Source organism: Calonectris borealis, chromosome 3, assembly GCF_964195595.1.
Source record: "Calonectris borealis chromosome 3, bCalBor7.hap1.2, whole genome shotgun sequence".
NCBI lineage: Eukaryota > Metazoa > Chordata > Aves > Procellariiformes > Procellariidae > Calonectris > Calonectris borealis.
This window is the reverse complement of record NC_134314.1, coordinates 1,609,300-1,629,290: the sequence shown is the minus strand read 5'-3', so window position 1 is coordinate 1,629,290 and position 19,991 is coordinate 1,609,300. Positions and strand designations below refer to the sequence as shown.

General features: G+C 56.6%; 1 protein-coding gene across 1 annotated transcript; it reads left to right on the top strand.

Moving 5' to 3' along the window:
• The first annotated feature begins 454 nt into the window (after positions 1 to 454).
• On the top strand, positions 455 to 17,354 carry LOC142079927 (L-gulonolactone oxidase-like). The gene is made up of 12 exons (XM_075144606.1): positions 455 to 472; positions 845 to 946; positions 1,589 to 1,714; positions 3,085 to 3,179; positions 4,764 to 4,854; positions 5,552 to 5,737; positions 13,843 to 13,950; positions 14,387 to 14,463; positions 15,320 to 15,469; positions 15,839 to 16,003; positions 16,493 to 16,583; positions 16,912 to 17,354. Exons 1-12 carry the CDS (start codon positions 455 to 457, stop codon positions 17,038 to 17,040), a joined length of 1,338 nt encoding a protein of 445 aa, XP_075000707.1. The 3' UTR covers positions 17,041 to 17,354.
• Positions 17,355 to 19,991: the final 2,637 nt, after the last annotated feature.

Here is a 19,991-nt window from a genome sequence, read left to right as displayed (position 1 = left end):
AGGAGGCTGGGGGGGGATGGCAGGAAGGAGACGGCAGGAGGTGGCAAGGGGAATAAATCATCTCCTGCAGCCGAGGTGGGACACGTGTTGTGTTGGTGGGACAGCACGTTGGGGCCAGTCCTGCCTGGGGCAGGGGGATTCACCGTCTTCTCTGGGGCTTGGTGCCCAACCCCACGCCAGGTCCTTCCTTGCCCAAGCCCCAGCTGGGCTGGTCACAGCCAGGGGGAAACTGTCCTGTCCAGCCAGGACCCATCCAAACCACCCTGGGGATGCCCTGCCTTGGGTTAAGCCCTGCCTGGAGATGGGCTGGGGCTGGGGCTTTTGGCTGCACCCCTTCGTGCCAGGCCTGGGGACAGTGTCTCAGGGTGGGTGGCTGAGGTTGGAGGGAGGTCCCAACCTGGTGCCAGTCAGCCCCTCATGATGAGGCCATCTGGGGACAGTAGGACGTGAGGCCATGGCCATGGGCCACGAGGTAGGTATGGGTGCTGAGACCAGGTCTGAGAGGAAACCAGAGCAGAAGAGGCCATGCAGACCGAGAGGACCCCAGCACACGTCATGCTGTAGGAGGAAGGGATGGGCTGCGCTCAAGGGAGATGTCCCAAATAGCCCAGGGGATTCTCCCACTTCTCCCCACTGACTGCAAAGGGAGCTTGGGCTGACTTACTCACATGGTGCCATCTCTGCTCTACGGACTCAAGGGGTTGAGATGAACCTCTGTGTCCATAAATAATTAATCCTTTTGGAAACCTGGCTCTGGTGCAGTGGTCTTGGCAGACAAAGGATGAGCTGTGTGGAAAAGCAGGGGAGACGCTTTCTTCTGCTTTAGCTCTTGTTTTTGGTCCAGGTTCACGGCCAAGGAGGAGTCAAGTTCCAGAACTGGGCCAAGACCTATGGCTCCTCTCCGGAGCTGTACTTCCAGCCCACCTCGGTGGAGGAGATCCGGGAGGTAAGGAGGGTGCTTCCAGGAGACAACCTGTTAGAAATGAAGAGAGGAGAAGCCAGGGAGGGCTGTGATGTTCATGTTCAGTCAGAGAAGTCACAGATGGTGACAGCGTGAGTCCTTCTCTTAGCCCCGGGAGATGGCCCATCCTACTGAACTGCACATTTTCTCCAGGAGATGTGTCAAACACCTAAAAGATGCAGAAAACCGGCACGCTTGGCCCCAGCTGGACTCTGTTCCTTGGGCATCAGCATCTGGCATCCTTCTGGGGTGCTGCCATCAGCTGCCATGCTGAGGGGTGGGAGTCCTGTGTCACTTTTGTCAACCCAAAGGTGCCTCTGTCACCCTAGGGTGTCTCAGGTGGGCATCACCTCTTTTGGGATCATAGAATCACAGAATGCTTTGGGTTAGAAGGAACCTTTAAAGGTCATCTAGTCCAACCCCCAAGGATGATCCCAAGGGCTGTCTTTGGAGGTGTCTGGGCTCCAGGCGTGGTTTTAACCCCAGATGATGAGTTACCCAAGTAAATGGATGTCAACCATGGGTGAGATTTTAGCCTGGGACGTCTCACAGCGCCTCTGGCACTGCCCTTAGCACGCGGCTTTGAGGGAGATGTTGGATGCTCAGGGCCGCCTGTTGTCTCTGCAGATCCTGGATATGGCCAGGCAGCGGGACAAGAGGGTGAAGGTGGTGGGGGGCGGCCACTCTCCTTCGGACATCGCCTGCACCGATGACTTCATGATCCAGATGGGGAAGATGAACAGGGTCCTCAAGGTGAGACTGGTTTCTGGGAGGTGGCATGGTGGCCCTGAAATGTGGTGGCACCCCTGTTCATGCGGCTACCGAGGGCTGGGAGGCATCGCACCAACACTGCCATACCCAGGGTGGGAGGTGAAAGGATGGAGAGGCTTTCCTTTCCTCACAGCCGGGAGTTTTCCCAAACCAGATCCTGAAACGCTGGTGCCAGACTGGGCAACGCGCATTTTCCTGGTGTGAAAGCATTGGAAGCGTATGGAGCAGCTATAACAATGCAAAGAAGCGATGTCTGCCCAGCGTGCGGTCAGCGGGGGCGTATCCTCGGCACGTTGTCCTCTTCACAGCAGGGTCTGCTGGACGGGGAGGAGGTACCTGGCACATCGCCTTTCGCGGCTGGCTTGCTGCGAGCTTGCAAAGCTGCCCGAGGCAGAGCTGGATGTCCCCCCCCCCGTCAGGTGGGGAATGTCCCCATGGGAGATTGCTCCATTTGATGTCACTGGGAAGGAAACAGCTCTTGCTGGTTGCCTCTGGATCATATCCTGAACAACTCTGGGAAAATCGAGAGCTGCTGGGAGGGAGAGGTTTTGCTGTGCTTTGCATCCAGACCTCTGAGGTGCGGGGAGGTACTGGGCTCTTACTGGGGCTGCATGGCTGGCTGGTTATAAACAGTGAGAGAACCGGCTCTGTGCAGGTGTGCATGCCTGTGTGCCGTGTGTGCGTGCACATGTGTGCGTGTGCATGCCTGTCGCGTGTGCATGCACACGTATGCATGCATGTGTGTGCGTGCATGCATTTGTGCATATCTCTGCACATGTCTTTCTGTGTGTGTGTGTATGTGCGCAGCTGAGGATGAACAATCCTGACTGTAGCAGCATGTTCCGAGAGCTGGATCATTACTGGTAATTAACAGCAATAATTAATTAAGGAGCGGCTCCCTCCCTGACAGCTCTATCGGAAGCGGGATGAGTGGTAATAAGCTGTCCTTCCATCAGGAGCTGGCTGAAGCTGGCTGAGCAAGGCAGGAGGGCAGTGCAGAGAGGTTTGCTGAAGGTAGAGCTTTGCTGGTGTCTTCTCCCTGGCATTGACCAACACCTCAGAGAAGTTTGGGAGAGGTTGCACACCCCTGAGACTGGGAGGAGCAGAGGGGAGCAGGGGCTGGACCAGGGACAGGAACCAGTGGCACCATTGGGTCGGATGAGGTTTGGGTTGGGTGAAGGGCTCAGAGAGGCAGCAGCTCCAGCTCAGGATGGAGCAAGGCCCTCGTGGTACGCGGCTCTCCCCTATAGACGTTATCAATGCATTGGTAAGAGCAGAGGTGTTTTCCATGGAGTGTTTCTCCTTCAAGCTGTGTGACCTTCCCCTCTCCCCTCCCATCCCACCCTTTGCAGGTGGACAAGGAGAAGCAGCAAGTGACGGTGGAAGGTGGGATTTTCCTCTCGGATCTGAACGTTGAGCTGAGCAAGCACGGGCTGGCCCTGGCCAAGTGAGTGGGACACGTGCGTGGGGCCGTTCCTGGGTGTCCTCCAAGGTGTCCATCCTTGCACCAGGTCGAGTGCTGGGACGTGGCAAAACAGGGTTATTTGAAGAGCTTTTACTGCAGAAGAGGGGTGTTTACTTCAGGATTTGGTCTTCCACCAGGGTCCTGCAGACCACAGGTCAACCCCTGCCACGATGGAGTAGCTGATCCTGCCTTGGAGCAGGAGGTTGGACAAGGGGAACCTTTATCCCCATATCAACCCTATATTCTCACTGCACCCACCAGGCTGGTTCTTTCCATGTCATGAAGGAAAACTCTGTGCTCCCTGGCCCTCAAAAGATGAGCGCACCCCTCCTAGGCATGTCTTGCATGGGGCAGAGGCGACAGCAGGCAGCTCCGGGCAAAGGAGGCTGATGGTAGACAAAATTAGGCTAGAAACGAGTTTTTGATGGCGAAGGGCAATTAGCCGTTGGAATATCTTAGCAGGAGGCATGGGAGAGTCTTTGCTCTGCATTGCTTTGGGATGTCTGGTGTCCCCAGAAGAGGAGGTGGAAGTGATGGGCTGGGGATCCAGGGCAATCGGGGGGCAGAGGATGGGATGCCTTGAACAGATCACGGCTGATCCCTCTGCCTCCGACACGCGTGGCTCTCCCTTGCAGAGGGCGTCTTGCCAAGGGCTTGGGGAGAGCCGCGCTCACGTCGGGGTTTGCAAAGGAAATAGCCCCGGAGAGCATTTCCCACACTCAATCTCTTTCATTTGCTGACCTCAGGGAGAAATTGCTCTTCAGTTACAGCCTACAGCTCAGTATCTGCGCTCCTCAGTCAATGCGAGAGATCGGTTCGTCAGAGCCCTGGCCGGCGCTGGGGTGAGGCTTCAGAGAAATAAGCCCCAGATGGCCAGTGGTGTGCATGGGGTGAGCAGGACTCCTTCACGGAGGAATCCACCGATGGTTGCAATGGCCATAGAAACCACATCTGGTTCAGGAGGTCCCTGCTCCCCAGCTGTTGGAAGCTGGAGGAGCATTTGGGAGAAACGGCAGGAAGAGCATACTGTTTGCTTTAACCTTCTACTGTCCCCTATGTGCCCACCTTGGCCATGGTTGGAGGGACAGACCTCGGTCTGCAGACCTCATGCTTGCAGATGCTGCTTCCAGCCCTGCTCCGCAGTGATATTTCTGGGGTGAACCCGGGTTCCTCACCCCATGCTCTAACACTGTATGGGAGGGATGTCTCCACCGCAGCGAGTCCCTCCAGGCTGATGGGGAGAGACGGGGACTTGTGAGATGGGACACAGCTGAGTTGACCATGGTGACCTGCGCTCACCAGTCGCCTCTTCCTCCCTGTGGACTATAGTGGCATCCTGATAGATATGTCCCATGGAGACGTGCACGCGTGGCCAACGAACCCACCCGTTGCTGCAGGGTACCCAGGAGGGTGGAAAACCCTGCTCGCTGGGCAGGGGACATGTCCTGGGGGACTCGGTACCTGCGCACGGGGGCTGCACACAGCGTTATGCCTGGCACGGTGGGCTCTGCTCCACACCATGTTCCACATGCTCAGGTCCTCACCAGCCCCTTCATCCGCCCCCAGCTTAGGAGCCGTTTCTGAGGTGGCAGCGGCCGGTGTGATCGGGACGGGGACGCACAACACCGGGATCAAGCACGGCATCCTCCCCACCCAGGTGAGACACGAGTCGGGAGCGTGTCGATGCACGGACATCAGCATCTTGAGGGCTTCAGGGGAGACGTCTCATCACCGGGTCTTGTCTGGTCTGCCCAGCCCTGGGGTAAGGAAGGGGCACACTGTACTCAGCAAGCAGGAGGGGTCCTGCCCCCCCCCAGGATGGGGCTGCTGTGGGGGACCCCCAAGTCCCCCGTGCACGGTGGGACCTCCTCATCTGCCAGCCAAAACATGATCCAGCCCAAAACTCCTCTGTCCATGTGCTTTATGGTCTTATAATCCGATGAATAAGCTCTGTTCCAGAGGGAAAGCAGTTTTTCTTGTAGTGGAACCCCCCAAAACCAAACCTTTCTGCAGGGCCCAGGTCTGTTTTTAACGAGACAGTGAAAATCCTCCACTCCTAGCTCAAGTCCTGTACAGCGATTCCACCAGTGGTTATAGAGAAGTGAAGTCATTTGGGGGAGTTTTACTTCTTTATTTGATGGCTTTTCCTAGCATCCCCCAGAGAAGGATCCTTTCATGTCACTACATCAAAGGCGGCAGGAGGGGGGCTCACCAGAAAGCACCCTGTGATGCCGGTCGTGGTACGGGGGTCCCCCTGCTTAGCCCCAAGCGTAGGGTTTGGGGTGAATGCAGGGTCTCGACGTGGAGATGGGACACGCTGAACTCTCGCTGAGGCTTTGCTCCCCTCTCGGCAGGTCGTAGCACTCACACTGCTGACAGCCTCCGGGGAGATCCTGGAGTGCTCCGAGTCCACCAACGCGGACATCTTCCAGGCTGCCCGCCTGCACCTCGGCTGCCTGGGCATCGTGCTCACGGTCACCTTCCAGTGCGTGCCCCAGTTCCACCTGCACGAGGTGGCCTTCCCCTCCACCCTCACCGAGGTATGACATGGGCAATGCTTTCGAAGCCTCCTTGGGGATAAGCAAAGTTCTCGGTGAGGTGACGTGGTTGGAGGGAGACTGGGAAGTGGTTACGCTCCGGTAGAAAATCCCACAGGTGTGTGTAGGTTGCACTCCTTGTACATCTTCATAGCGTGCTTCATGGTGTCCTTTAAGCTGGAAACTTCTCCAGGGTGACAAAGGAGAGGAAGGAAAAGCCATGTTTCTTAGCAAATGCCACTTTAACTTCCCGTGGGTGGGAACAGCATCTTCTGGGACCGGAGAGGTGCAGGGAACGGGGTGGGGAGGAGAGGTTCTCGTGAGTGTCACCTCTGCATCATGTAGGGCAGGTGGGTGGTCGGGACCTGCCGCAAGACGTGCATTGCATCCTGCAGTTGATGTTCGGGAGCAAAGCAGGAGCAACGTGGTTGCAAGCTGAGCCAACGGGCTGGTGGGAAGTGGGGGTGCTGAGTCCCCTTGGGCTGTGGGAAGACGTTTGCTTCGTTCCCAGGGGTGCTGCATGGAGCAGAGGCGAGGGCTGAGTGTGCTCTGGCAGCTTTGCAGGCCGGAAAATCTGGGAGGAGGCTGGGTGGGGAAGCCCAGGGTGCTGTGAGTCTGCCATGAGGAGTTCTTCAGTCCTCACCAAAAAGCAGGTTGGACTTTGCACCTCGCACTGGGACCCTCTGCAGCCACCCCTTTGCATCCAGCCTGGGGGAGCTGGGCGGAGAGGGAGAGCTGCGGGGAAAGAGATGAAAGTCGTTTCCTTCATTTATTATTCCTGGTGGTTTTTGAGAAGGCCATGGTCTCTGGGAGAAGTTGTGCCCATTCCCGGCTGCTTTCAGCTCCACATCTGGCCCAGGACAGCTCAGGGCTGTGAAGGTGACGTGAAACCTCACCTCTTTCATCACTGCCATGCTCACCCCTGAGCTGTTCCCAGCCTCCTCTTTTAAAACTGCTCCAAATTGATGCAGATTTTTTGCATTTATCCAGCCTGAGATTCAAATATCTGATTTTACTGTCCCGGACCAACCTCCGTGCAGCCCCTGGGCGGCTCGTGGCTGCAGGAGAAGGCTGGTGGCTTCCAGTGTCCTCAGCAACCTTCCAAAGAATTTCTGTGCTCACCCTGGGCTCCAGAGAGTGACCCTGAGCTGGAACATGGCTGTGTCCTTCAGAGACATCCTCTGGGTCCCAGCAGAGGAGGTGGGACCACCGTGCTGCGGGAGGCTGGTGTGGGAGGGCTGGCAGGCAGCAGGCGGGCACCGTGCCTGCTCTCCCGGGCATGATCCCGGCTCGGAGAGGCTGCGTTGGCTCGGGGTGCCTTGCAAACCTGAGATCCTCTGCTCTGGTGAGACCCCCCTGCAGGGCTGCGTCCAGCTCGGGGGGTCCTCAGCACAGGACAGACAGGGACCTGTGGGAGCGGGTCCAGAGGAGGCCACCAAAACGATCAGGGGGTGGAACAGCTCTGCCATGAGGACAGGCTGAGAGAGTGGGGGTTGTTCAGCCTGGGGAAGAGAAGGCTCCGGGGAGACCTTATTGCAGCCTTTCAGTGCTTAAAGGGGCTTATCAGAAAGGTGGGGACAGACTTTTTAGCAGGGCCTGTCGCGACAGGACAAGGGGGAAGGGTTTTAAACTAAAAGAGGGGAGATTCAGACCAGATGGAAGGAGGGAATTGTTTACGCTGAGGGTGGTGAAACCCTGGCAGAGGTTGCCCAGAGAGGTGGTAGATGCCCCATCCCTGGGAACATTCAAGGTCAGGTTGGACGGGGCTCTGAGCAACCTGATCTGGTTGAAGATGTCCCTGCCCATGGCAGGGGGTTGGACTGGATGGGCTTTGAAGGTCCCTTCCCACCCAAACCATTCTGTGATTCTATGATCCAAGGGAGCAGGAGGCTCCTGCTCAGGAGAGACCTCCTGGCTGGGCTCGAGTTGGCCGGCAGGAGCTGCGTGCCACCAGTGGGACCGCGGCAGGGGAGAGGAGGGTGAAAACGCTTCTCCTGCTCTTCTTGATTTCACCTCCGATTCAGATTTGGGGCTGGCGAGGTGCTTGCCCTCTGGAGGACAGCCAGTGCCCTCTTTAGGGAAAAGGCTGGACAACGAGACCCCTGCCAATGTCCCCGTGTCTTGGCCTCTCTGCAGCATCATCCTCGCATCTCAGCATCAGTTGTCCCCTGCCTGACTCAGCCCAGAGGTGACAGAAATCGGACCCCCTCTTCCAGCTGTGGTCTATCCCCTGCATACAACCCCGTGGGTTTTAAACCGTTCCCCCGTCTCGTGAGGCAGGGATAAGCGAGGGGAAGGGCAGCCGCAGCAGTGGGGAGCTGCTTCGGGCTCTGCAATGCCGGCGGTCCCACCGGAGCAGGGATGGAGGTTTGCCCGTAGCCGTCAGCTTCATCTTCCCTGGGCTGCCTCCAAGCACGGAGGCTCCAGCGCAATCGAGTTAGAGATGCTGAAGGAGCCCGCAGGCGTCAGCCCTGCCGCCCTCGGCGCTTGCTTCTGTCCGTGGGAAACGTCACCGTGAGATGGATCAGCCAACGCCTCTGCTCCGTTTAACCCGGTGTTCGCAGGCGCCGGCAGGTCAGCGGAGATCTGGTAACTCCAGGCACGCGTGATTAAGCCTAATGCAGATTTAATGTTCCAGCTGGAGAAAATTGCCCTTGCTGGAAATCCTGGGCTGGTCTGATGAGCCGATGTGCTGCCGGGACTAAGCAAGGAGAGGGAGAAGACCGTGCCTGCGCCGAGCCAGCATCCCTGGAGGCAGGCGGTGCCCAGCTGGGTCCCGGAGGAGAGGAGCAGCATCCCGCAGGGCATGGCTGCTCCCACGAGCCGTGTGCTCTCCGAGGAAGTGTCGTCTCCCATCTCGTTGTCTCCTGCTGCTCGGCTAACAGAGAGCCTTTTTTTTTTCCCAGCGACAGATGGGCCACTTAAAATAGTCCATGAGCATCTTGTGCTTTTGATAATAACTTGGTCCTTTCTCGTGTGTGAGGTCTGGGTATTTTTTGGGATGGGGCTCTCCGTCTCCCAGCGTGAAGTTGGGTTTAACTCTTTTTTTTGAGTTGAACTTGGGACGAACCGTGCTGGGGATGAGGAGGAGTGTGATGGGTGACACGTTTCAAGGACCAGACTGAACAAATCCCTTATCAGGATCCAAACCCACAGCTGCATTTGGGTCGTGTAATGGAAAACTCCCTTTAAACCAGTTGTCATGTTGCTACTGGACTTGTTCATCTCCGTCTTGCCAAAGGTCCAAATCACCCAGACTAATTTGTATGGCGGTAGTGACTGGCCCGTCTGGGACATCCCCAAGGGAGGTGGCTTTCTGAGGAGGGTTTCTGACCTGCTCTTTTGTAGATCAGGATCTTGCATGACTCTGAAGGCTTCACATGCTGTCTCTTCAGCAAGTTCTCTTGCTGTCCCGCCATCCGTCCTCTCCCTGTTGTCCCCTCTTCGCGACCACGTCCCTCCTGAAGACCACATCGTGCATGTAGTCCGTGAAAGGGCACTTGGTTGGCCATGGAGAGCATGAGAAGTGTAGGTCCCTGTTCAGTACAGGGCTGAGGCACTGGGGACGGTGTCCTGGGATGCTGGTAGAGAGATGCTCAGTGCTGGAGAGTGGTTTCCTCCAGCCAAGCTTTCCATCCCCGGCAGGAACCAGGCTGAACCAGGCTGATTTCCCTCGAAAGAGGCATGAAGTGCCCTTTTTTGGGGCAGTGCATCTCTTGGGCTTTATGAGCTTGGGTCTCCACGTGGCTCTGTGGCCAATGGTGGGTGCGATCCGGTTCCCTCTGAAAGCATTTTGAAGGCCCCGTGGGCATTTCTACAGAGCGATTTGAAGGAATTCTTTCTCCGGGGAACACATCAAAACCAACTTTCCCTGTCTCTGCCGTTATATAAACTCCTTTTAACTGCTGGATGCATTTCCTTGGAGCCCTCCCACCCTCCCGGTGCTGGGAAGTCGGGTGGAACGAGCTGTTCCATCTGCTGCTCAGCCCCTCCGTGGCTGGGACAGCCTGGCACAGCTGCCGTGTCAGGATGTGACCTACCGCCTTGAGCTGAGCCGTGATCCAGCTTGTCCCAGGTCTCTGGCACCAGATCATCGCTGGAGGCTGCAGCATCGCACAGGCAAAAGCCTACAGAGAAGGGGCCAGCTGCAACTTGACAGACCTGGTGGCCGTCTAAACGCTGTGTGGACTCACTGTATTCACTAAAAAATTAGATTTCTGGATAGGGAAACTGAGGCACAAAGTCCATCAGGAGGAAGAAATCGGTGGTAGTGGAAAGGAACCTCTCCAGGAGCTTGGATCTGCTTCAACCACTGATCATCTTTGTCCTCCTGTGGTCTGACATCCCCGCTGGTGCGTCCCCAGTAGCATCCTCATCCGTTGTCTCATTTGGGTCTCACAGGTCCAGTTCCAGCCCTGGCTAACGACAGCACAAGCCTTCGTTAAGTCGGGCTCATGAAAAATAAATAGTCCTTGGACAAAAGCGGCAAAATTTGTTGCAGGATTGATCAGAGCTGCCGCACTAGTAAAGCTGTGAGGAACGCTGTCCTTAATTTTTTAAGGACTGAATTATTCAGTGCCCCGTTGGGGTGGCTCGAACACCACCACGAATGTGAATTTAACGCACTTTTGCTGCATCTTCTTCGTAAGCCCTGATCCAAAGCAACCCACTGGTGCTTGTGCCGTGCCGTGGGCGGCTGGGCTGACCGGGGAGGTGGACAGAGAGGTCCATGCACGTTACCCGAGTCCCTTCGCGTGTCTGCCCGCCTGCTGTCACCCCCCTGAGAGCGGCGGCACCGGAGCAGTCGAGAGCTGGAGCACTTCAGGGTCTTACTTTTCCTGGGAGGTGGGAAGGGAAGACAGAGGAATAAGGGAAACCTGCTAAGATATTTCTCCAGCCTGCAGTGAGTTCATTACTGGTGCTTCCAGTTCCAAGTGTTTAATGGCTCAGGAGTACCTTTTGCCTGTGAACTGCCTGTTTGCTTCCTGCGCCTTCCCTGGTGTCCTGCAGCAGGGAGTTCCCCGCTTTAAATGCATTTAAATGTGTTTAAATGCGGTGGGAGCCTGCCAGCTCCTTAGGGCTTGGTCCTCACCCACCCTGCCAGACTGCTCGGACCTTCGCTGCATCCCCTAGCACTTTTCCTCAGCCAAATTGCCAGGTCGAGTGTTGTTTTACACCTCCTAACCTGCCTTTTAGATAGGAAACTGAAGCTCACGTGCTGTCCTGAGCAGGGCAGGCAGCCCAGGCTGAGCTTTACCCTGCTCAGCATCATCTGCCCGGGCTGTGCCCCCTGCACAGCTCAGCTCATCTTTCCCCGTCCCTCGGGGCTGTTAGGAGGGCGAAACAAGAATGCACTCTATAAATATTAATGCCATTATCAATTCTCGGTCACTGCTGTTCCTTGCCTGCTTCCAGATCTCTGGCTTTCATGTCGAGTGGCCCAGCGAGGCGGAAGAGAATAATGGCAAGGGAGCAGGTTGCTTGAAATATTTAAGCCCGAGTTATCTAAGACATTGCAAATAATATATGTGTCAGAGGAGCCAGGCTTGGATTTGTGGTTATGTAAGATCTGCACGCTTTCTTTTCTGGCCTTGTGATTGTCTTTATCACTGGGATAAACTCAGCTGCTCCTGCTGCTGACGATGACCAGGGCACGGGACCGAGAGGGTTCGCTGCACAGCTGAGGTCACCAGAGAGACCTGCAGAGCATCCCTGGGTGGTGGCAGGGATGGGGTCGGCCTCCCCTTGCCCCAGCCCTGCTGGGAGGCTGATGAGGATGAGGATGGGTCAGACTCGGATACGACTTCTTCCCCTGGTCTTTGCAGCTTTGAGGCTTCCTGAGCTGGAGGTGGTTTCTCTATACGTAGTAAGGCAATGCGTTTCTCATCCGGGAAGATCTCTGATCTGCTTCTGAACCCATGCAAAACCACCTGCAGACGTGCACAGCTTAGCGACCTGGTGGGTGAAGAAGTGCCACATCTGCCGCTTGTCCCATCCTTGTCCTTTCCCCAAGGACCCTCTGGAGCAACCAGACCTGCACGGCAGCAGGCGGGGTGCCTGACCCTCAGCTCAGTGAGCTCTCGAGGGTGTTTGCAAGCAAGAAAGCAAGCGGCTTCTTTTGACCCGGCCTTTATGAAGCAAAGGGATTTGTTTTGGGCTCCTGGGAGGGAAGCAAAGACGAGCAAAATCCCCCGGGTCTCTGCGTGCTCCAGCGTCATCTCCGTTGCATGCGTTGGCCACGTTACAGCAACAAGATTTCCACCGCCCGACCTCTGCCTCCGACTCCGGCACTCAGCCAGCAGACAACGTCCCCAAGGACTCCCGAAGCCGGCTCGCTCACTGCCTTCAGCCCTTGCCCGCTGCGCTGTAATTATCCTACAAAGTCGCGGGCTTATTTTCTTCAGACCGATATTCCTCTATCGCCAGGATCAAAAGCGCACATTGAAAAGGTCGCCCCGCTAGCAATTTGCTTCTGCGCTCAAGCGCGGCGGCTGGAAGACAAACAGACGTTGGCAGGATCACCTTGGGAAAGCTGCGTCCTTCTTTTCCCCACATGTTTTAGCTTTTAGCTACTCGATGCATTTGTTCCTAAACCAAACCGGGGAAAACGTGGGGTCGTGGCTTTTGTCCTGCTTCTACTTGCGCAATCATTAACTATATCCAACATAAGAAGTTTTCTGGCCAGAAAATAGGCTGTTTTGGGAACACCTTAGAGAGATTTTGTGGCTTTTTAGGGGCTGGAGATGAAGACAACAGCATTAGCATTAACTCACCAATTACAGGAATACACTATTTGTCTTCCCATCCTCCTGCTTTAACGGGACCACGGCATTACGGCAGTGCAGCCCCCCAAAGACCCTCACCTTATGGCAGGGTCACAGCAAGATGCTCGGTGCTAAAGCAGCCCAGCCTGGTGATTAATAGCTCATTAAGACAAATAACTCAAATAACCCAGCCGGAAAGGAGCAGCTTCACAGCTAAGCTTGCCCTTCCTGGGGTTATATCCACGGGTCGTTGCATCTTCTCCTGGGTCAAGCAAACTCCTTGAAGCAAAGCTGCTGGGTTCTTTAGTCTTTCTGCGAAGCTATGGGAGATCTCTGCAGGAGGAGCAGGGGGTGGTTGGAGAGGCTGTTTGCAAGAGGGAGAGGTGCTGACCCGGCTGAGATAGCACCGGGCAGGGGGTGAGCACAGGGTCCCTCCACCCTTGCACGCACAGGCAGGGAGAAGGGACGAGAGCTGAAGGGTCTTTTCATTTCTGCGCGTGCTGCTGTCTCAGGCAGCGGGGTTTCCTCCCAGAACCCCTGGGACAGGACCCCGTGGCCCTGGGAACAGGCTGAGTATGTCCTGGGGCTGCGGTCACCCCCTCGAGCCCCATCACCTGCAGTGTCCTGCCTGTCCCCTGCCCGCTCCGACTCCCCATGCCTCGGTGTCCTCGGCTGCTGGCAGGCAGCTCATCCGAGGGAGCTGCCTTTCTTGAAGCTTTTTTTTCTGTCTTTATGAATAATTTGGCAATTCTGCATTTGAAGCGGGGGACGTCTCTGGGACGGGGCCATGTAACGCATCCGGGCTCCATGCCCCATTGCATCCCGGCTCCATCCCCCGTTGCTCCGGGGCTAGAGCTGCAAAGGGTGTGAAAGCTGGGGAGGGCATCCCTGACACTGGACCAGGAGGTGGATTTCGGAAGCCCTCAGCATGCCCTGCGGAATGGCTGTTGTCTGTGCTGCCTCATCTCTGGTAATGCCTGACGGAGCAGTTTGGGGACTGCAGAGGTACGATTGCGGGAGGACGCAGGGTCTGAGCTCGGACATGTGCCAGATGCAGCCCCAGCAGCATCTTCAGGATGAGGAGCTCTGCCATGGCAGAGGAGACAACGGGCATGCCCTGTTCCCTTCCCCAAATGTCGGGTCCGTGGTCCCTGTTAGCCCCTTGGTGCATGGCTGGGCTGTACTGACTCCTCTCCAACCCAGGGCTCGCTGAGACTCTGCAGGCAGACTCCTTGGACCTGCCCCAGCATCCCTCGGAGTTCCCTGAGGTGCCTCCATCCCTTGGGATCCCTGCTCCGGCGGGGAACAATCACCGACAAGCCCCCGTTTCTCTGGTTGTTGCAGGTCCTCGATCACCTCGAAGACCACCTGAAGAGATCCCAATACTTCCGATTCCTGTGGTTCCCTCACAGCGAGAATGTCAGCGTCATCTATCAGGACCCCACCAACAAGGCAGGTCCCACCAGGCTCCATGCATGAAGGGAGAGGGCCCGTGCACAAAGCTGGGTGCCCTTCCAGAGCCGGCGTTTTAGGATGGGCTTGCAGTGCAAGGGCTGCTGGGGTGGCTGAGCAGGGACACAGCATTTTGGGGCTGGGCTGGACTCTGCCCGAGCTCCACGGTCTGGGCGTCCCGGGACACAGATGCAGCTGGGGCTGTCCAAGCTCTTAGCATCCTCATGACAAAGCCTGGTCTCCTTCTGGGCTGGATGTGGCCTTGTTTCATCACGGAAGAGAAATTTGGGGAGTTCTGGGGTGCCCTTCTCCAAATCCCCCCTCCCAGCTTGGTCCTGGTCCGGGCGTGTGCTCCCACCTTCATGCCCGTGGGCAAGAAAGCTGCAAACCCTGCTAGTCCCTAACGACCATCATCTTCCTCTGCTTGGCTTTGCAGCCCCCCTCTTCTTCCGCCAGCTGGTTGTGGGACTATGCTGTTGGCTATTATTTGCTGGAGTTTCTGCTCTGGATCAGGTAGGAGCTCTGGGCAGCAGTCGGGGACAAGTGGGGTCGGGGAGGTTTGTCCAGGGCTGGCTTCATCCAGATCCGTTCCCTGCATCTCTACATTGAAACCTGTGCTGCTTTGCTGGGAGTCCTAGGAGAGACGGCAAGGGAGGATTGTGACGCCCATCCCCGGGGAGGAAGGAGATGCTTGTTCTCCTCCAAGCAAGCTCCTGTGCAGGAGGAGCGGGTTTGGGCTGGGATCGATGTCTGGGGCTGCACTGCCCTCTCGTGTGCACGGAGATGGAGCAGCGTGCCGAGGCGACGCGGGTTTGCAGCAGCAAAGGAGCTTTTTTGGGGAACGGTGTTGGCTGTGAGCATGTCCTGAGCACCAGGGTGGAGAGAGGAGATCCAGCCAGGTCCTGGAGGCTAGGCTGGGAAGCAGGACCCTGGTGGCACAGGACTCCATGAAGAGGGAGAAGAGGGACTGTGGCCACTTAGGACTCTGCCAAGGGGTCCACCCTGTCCCCAGTAGCTCTCGGTCCCCCAGTGCAAGGATGCCCAGTGGGAGGCACTGAGGGAAGGTGATGACCGAGCACCCCTTTTCTAGCTTGCAGCAAGAGGAGGAGGGAGCCGAGAGCAAGGGTGCAAGGTCCAAGATCGGGGGGGTGAGCACAGGTGAGCTCCCGGCAGGGCTGCAGGACCCATGGGCTCCAGCACCCTTGGAGGATTGCAGCTTTGCTGTTTCGCTTACAGCCTCTTGAGAGGGCATCCCCTTGCCCAGCGTCCCTGGGCTGTGGCTTGTGGCATCACAGCTCACAGCCTGCCCTTGGCAAATCCCTGGGCAGCAGCTCTGGGGTCAGATCTCACCTCCTGCTCTCCCCTGCAGCACCTTCGTGCCCAGCTTGGTGTGCTGGATCAACCGCTTCTTCTTCTGGCTCCTCTTCAGCTCCCGGGTGGAGAATATTGCCATCAGCTACAAGATCTTCAACTACGAGTGTCGCTTCAAGCAGCATGTTCAAGACTGGGCCATCCCCATGTAAACGGCTCTGCAGACCCTCCCCGTCCATCCCCAGCCGGGCTCCGTGCCCGAACCAGATGCCAGCCCCTGCCTGTGCTCTGCCCCAGCCCAGGCTGCCTGGAGCTGGAGCAAAGCCATGGAGAAAGGGACCTGGCTAGGAGGCACCTGCAAGCTTAGCATGGGGACCTTTCTGCACCCCTGTCCTGGGGTACCACACCATGTCTTGGGTCTTTGTGAGCCCAAAGCAACGGGAGGGATGTGCTGGGACGTGCCGAGCCATTCCCTGAATTAGCATGGGGCCAGGGATGGAGCTGTGGGGATGGGGGTTCAAACCCAAAGGGAGCTGGTTGTGCCCATTAACCGGGGCTGGGGGCTTCCCCTGGGCAGTGAGAAGACGAAGGAAGCCTTGCTGGAGCTGAAAGCCGCCCTGGAGAACAACCCCAAGATGGTGGCTCACTACCCCGTGGAGGTGCGCTTCGCTCGGGGGGACGAGATCTGGCTGAGTCCCTGCTTCCAGCGAGACAGCTGCTACATGAACATCATCATGTACAGGTGAGCCGCGTCCCCATTCCACCCCCCTCTCCTCCTCCTCCTCCTCCTCCTCCTGCCCAGGTCAGTGTGCTGGTGCACGGGGAGCCGTGTCCAGAGACCCAGCAGCAGCAAATGCACAGCTCAAAGATGCCAACGCCAGCTCTCGGCTGGCACTGGAGAGCTGGGTCGAACGAGCTCCTGCACCTTTGCCCGCTCACCTCACTCAGACATTTGCAGGCACCAAGCCAGAAGGGATGGGGTGGCCTTGGAGCACCCTAGAGCCACCCACCCCTGTTTCTTGAGGATGTTGTCCTACGTGAGGGTCCACTGGCCAAGTGCTGGTGGCATGCTGGTTCCCAGAGGGTTTCCATCACCCGGTGCTGCTCAAAGAGCCCGTGATGGGTCCCTGGGGTTGTCCTTCTCCCCAGGTGGGGGTTTCTTGGGGAGGTTTCCTGGGTGTGCAAATCCCCCCACAGCCCCTGCTAATGCCCTCCCTGCCTGACCCCCCAGGCCCTACGGGAAGAACGTCCCCCACCTCAACTACTGGCTGACCTACGAGGGCATCATGAAGAAGCACGGTGGGAGACCACACTGGGCAAAGGTACCGATGGCCCCACTCCTCTGGGAGGAGAGGGTCTGCGGAAGGGGGTCCCTTCCCCTTCTCCATCGCGGCTCCTCATGGGAGGGGTGGTTTGCAGTCCACTGGGGATCAGAGAAGGGCCCCCACATCAGGCTGGTCCCAGAGGGAGATGGGTGCCACGAGGAGATGGTGTTCCCCTGTTTGCTACCCACCCTGGGCATGTAGATAAGGGGATGGAGGTCCCACCACTTCTGCAGGGGCTTCCCACAGCACGTGGTGGTGGGGGTCCAGGGCCAGCGACACGTTCCCCGGTGATGGGCAGCCCCCTTGGACGCTTTCTCTCCTGAAGGCTCACAGCTGCACCCGGAAGGACTTTGAGAAGATGTACCCAGCCTTCCCCAAATTCTGCTCCATCCGGGAGAAGCTGGACCCCACGGGGATCTTCCTGAACGCCTACCTGGAAAAGGTGTTTTACTGATGGGGGCAATGCGGGAGATGGAGGAAAAATCAGCCATCACCCCCAATTCTCGGGATACCCCAAAACTCATGGTCCTCCGTGGTCCCAAGGTGCTGCACCCCCAGCTCTGCCCTCATCTGTCGTGACGGCAGGCAGCGAGGGCTGGTCCCAGGGGCAGGGGCTTGCTCTGACCCCGATGCTAACACGGCTCTGCGGTGCCTGGAAATCTCTCCTGGCAACCAGCAGCTTGGGGGGGACCATGTCCCTGTCCCCCCGAGACCTGTACAGCCCCAAGTGCCTCCTGTCCAAGGCAACATCTCAATAAAGACCTTTCTTTGAGCAGACCTTATCTGAGCCTGTGCCTTCAGCCCGGGCGCGTGTCCGATGGAGGTCCCCAGCCCTGGGGACCAGGGAGGGGGCTTGGTGTCCCTGTACAGCCCCACCGCGGGGGTCAGGGCTGGGCATGGAGGCCAGAGCCCGTTGCACAGCCTGGGGCTGGTGCCATCCATGTCCTCGAGCTCAGGCCATCTCCCCTCGCAGAGGCACGCAGGCAGATTTTGGGAGGAGGAGGCTGCCTGCCGGGTCCGCCCCAGCCTGGCTCGTGGTGGTGTAAGGGAAGCCATGCATGGGCAGGTGGGTTGTGTCCTCTCCCAGGTGGGACCACAGCTGCCAAAACCTGCAGGAGATGCTCCTCAGGATCCAGCGGGGTGATGCCCATGCTCCTGTCCCTCCTCTCCTAAAAACCGTCCCTGCTAGACCGATCTGAACGGCACCGGTCCGAGCCCCGCTTGCGTCACCAAGAGATGGGGAAGGGGACGTGGGTTTCTCGAGAGGAGCTGCAGGATCCCTCAGGATGGCCAGGACAGATGGACAGCAAGTCCACAACGCTTTTAGAGAGACACCGTCCCAGCACCGTGCGGCCTCCCTGCCCTGCGGGGTCGTGTGGGAAGCGAGTGCAAGATTTTATGGAAGAGGAGAGTGACACTTATCCCCAAAACTTGTGACACGGGTTGGTTTGACCCTCTCCCACTCACTCCTGCCATGGTTTCCCCGTGTGTCCTCTCCCCGCAGCTTCGCAAGCACCATGGCCTGGGTGTCCGGTGGCATGGCCAGGATTGCTGGTGTGCAAGACAGAGGGTGAGGGGCACCAGCAGCGATGTCTCTGGGGTTGCTCTTGATGGACGTTGAGAACCCATTCATGGGCAGATGTGCTTTGACTTCTAGAGCCATCGGCTGGCACCAGGGTGGGTACGCCACAGCTCACGCATCTTGCTGAGCTCCGGTCACTCAAGACCAGATGCTGGAGTCATGTCCAAGGTCAGCTAACAAACCTGGTGTCCCGGCCATGTCCAAGGCCAAACAGGTTGAGGAATGCGGGAGGAAGGTTTCAGTGAACGCCTGGGTGTCACGGCTGGTCCCCAGGAGCATCAGGGATGAGACAACACGGAGATGCTGGAAAAAGTGCTTCATCTCAGGGAAAAAAAATAGGCTTCCAAGTGAGAGGTCTGGTGGTTTCCCCCAGAAGCTGCCTGTTCGCTGAGGTTTTACCTGGTCTCCAGCCCTGGGAGCCAGGTGGGGTGCAAGCACTGAAATTTTTGTTTCTAGCTCTCAAATTTGTGCAAGATCTTGAAAATGCAACCTGAGGGCAACCTACAGAGGAAGGTCGGTTCTTTGAAAAGATGGTTAAAAAGTGGGAAGGGGAAGCGGGTGAAGATTGAAATGAGTGAGCTGGCCACCTTCCCGGGAGGGGGGTTTTATGCGGCCTCAGATCGTGCTGCAGTTTCATTTGTGCTGTGCAAGAGGAGTTTGGACAACGCTACAAAGCTAAGAGGTCGTATAAACTTACAAAATTTCAATTTCTTTTGTAATGGACTTCTTTTGTGGTAATGCTTCTTCTTCCCATGGAGTTGACATTTGAATGACTGTAGTTTGTCTAAATAACATGCTCTCTCATTTTAACCCGAATAATTAATTAACACTTATTTATTGACGGTAACCTTTGGGAAGATGTCTTTCCAAGGAAAAGGTTTAAGTCTCTCAGCTCCTCTGTTGCAAATCATTGGACTTGGTTTTCTTAGGGAAACTTTAGTCTGATTAAATCCAAGAAACTCTTTGAACTCTTGGAAAATTAAACTGACGTTGTTGTCTCAGAACTCATGCTTTCAGCCAAGGGTGTGCTGCATCGAGGGTTTAGCTTGGTGGTGTAAAACGGCCGATGCTGGTTTATATTTTCTTTGCAAATCTTTCACGATTTTCTCTGCATAATCATTTCACTGGAGTATCCACAGATTCTACATGAAGCATTTTAGGTGAAAAAATGCCAGTCAAAATCACCAAAAAAAAAGATCTGTTCTTTTATACTTTTTTTTTTTATAGCTCATGTTTGAAGTGATAATTACCTGTTACCTCTAGGACTACTGTGATTAGCAGCACACACAAGGGTGGCAGTGTATCCAGGATGTGACAATTACAGAATCACAGAATCACAGAATCGTTTAGGTTGGAAAAGACCCTTAAGCTCATCAAATCCAACCATTAACCCAGCACTGCCAAGTCCACCACTAAACCATGTCCCCAAGCACCACATCTACCCCTCTTCTAAATCCCTCCAGGGATGGTGACTCCACCACTGCCCTGGGCAGCCTGTTCCAAGGCCTGACAACCCTTTCGGTGAAGAAATTGTTCCTGATATCCAATCTAAACCTCCCCTGGCCCAACTTGAGGCCGTTTCCTCTTGTCGTATGGCTTGCTACTTGGGAGAAGAGACCGACCCCCACCACCATCTTGCCTTATCTAGTTGCAAGGAGGTATCTGTTTAAAAGTAAATTTTACATCTGCTGTTGAGTCTGTCTTGCCGGTCTCCATGTCTCTAGCAAGTCTCTGGGTTCTGCCACCCTCATGCATTAAATCATGCACCCACCAGTGGAGCTCACCCTATTCCTAAGGACACTTCAAGGTTAAGGTGTCCTGCA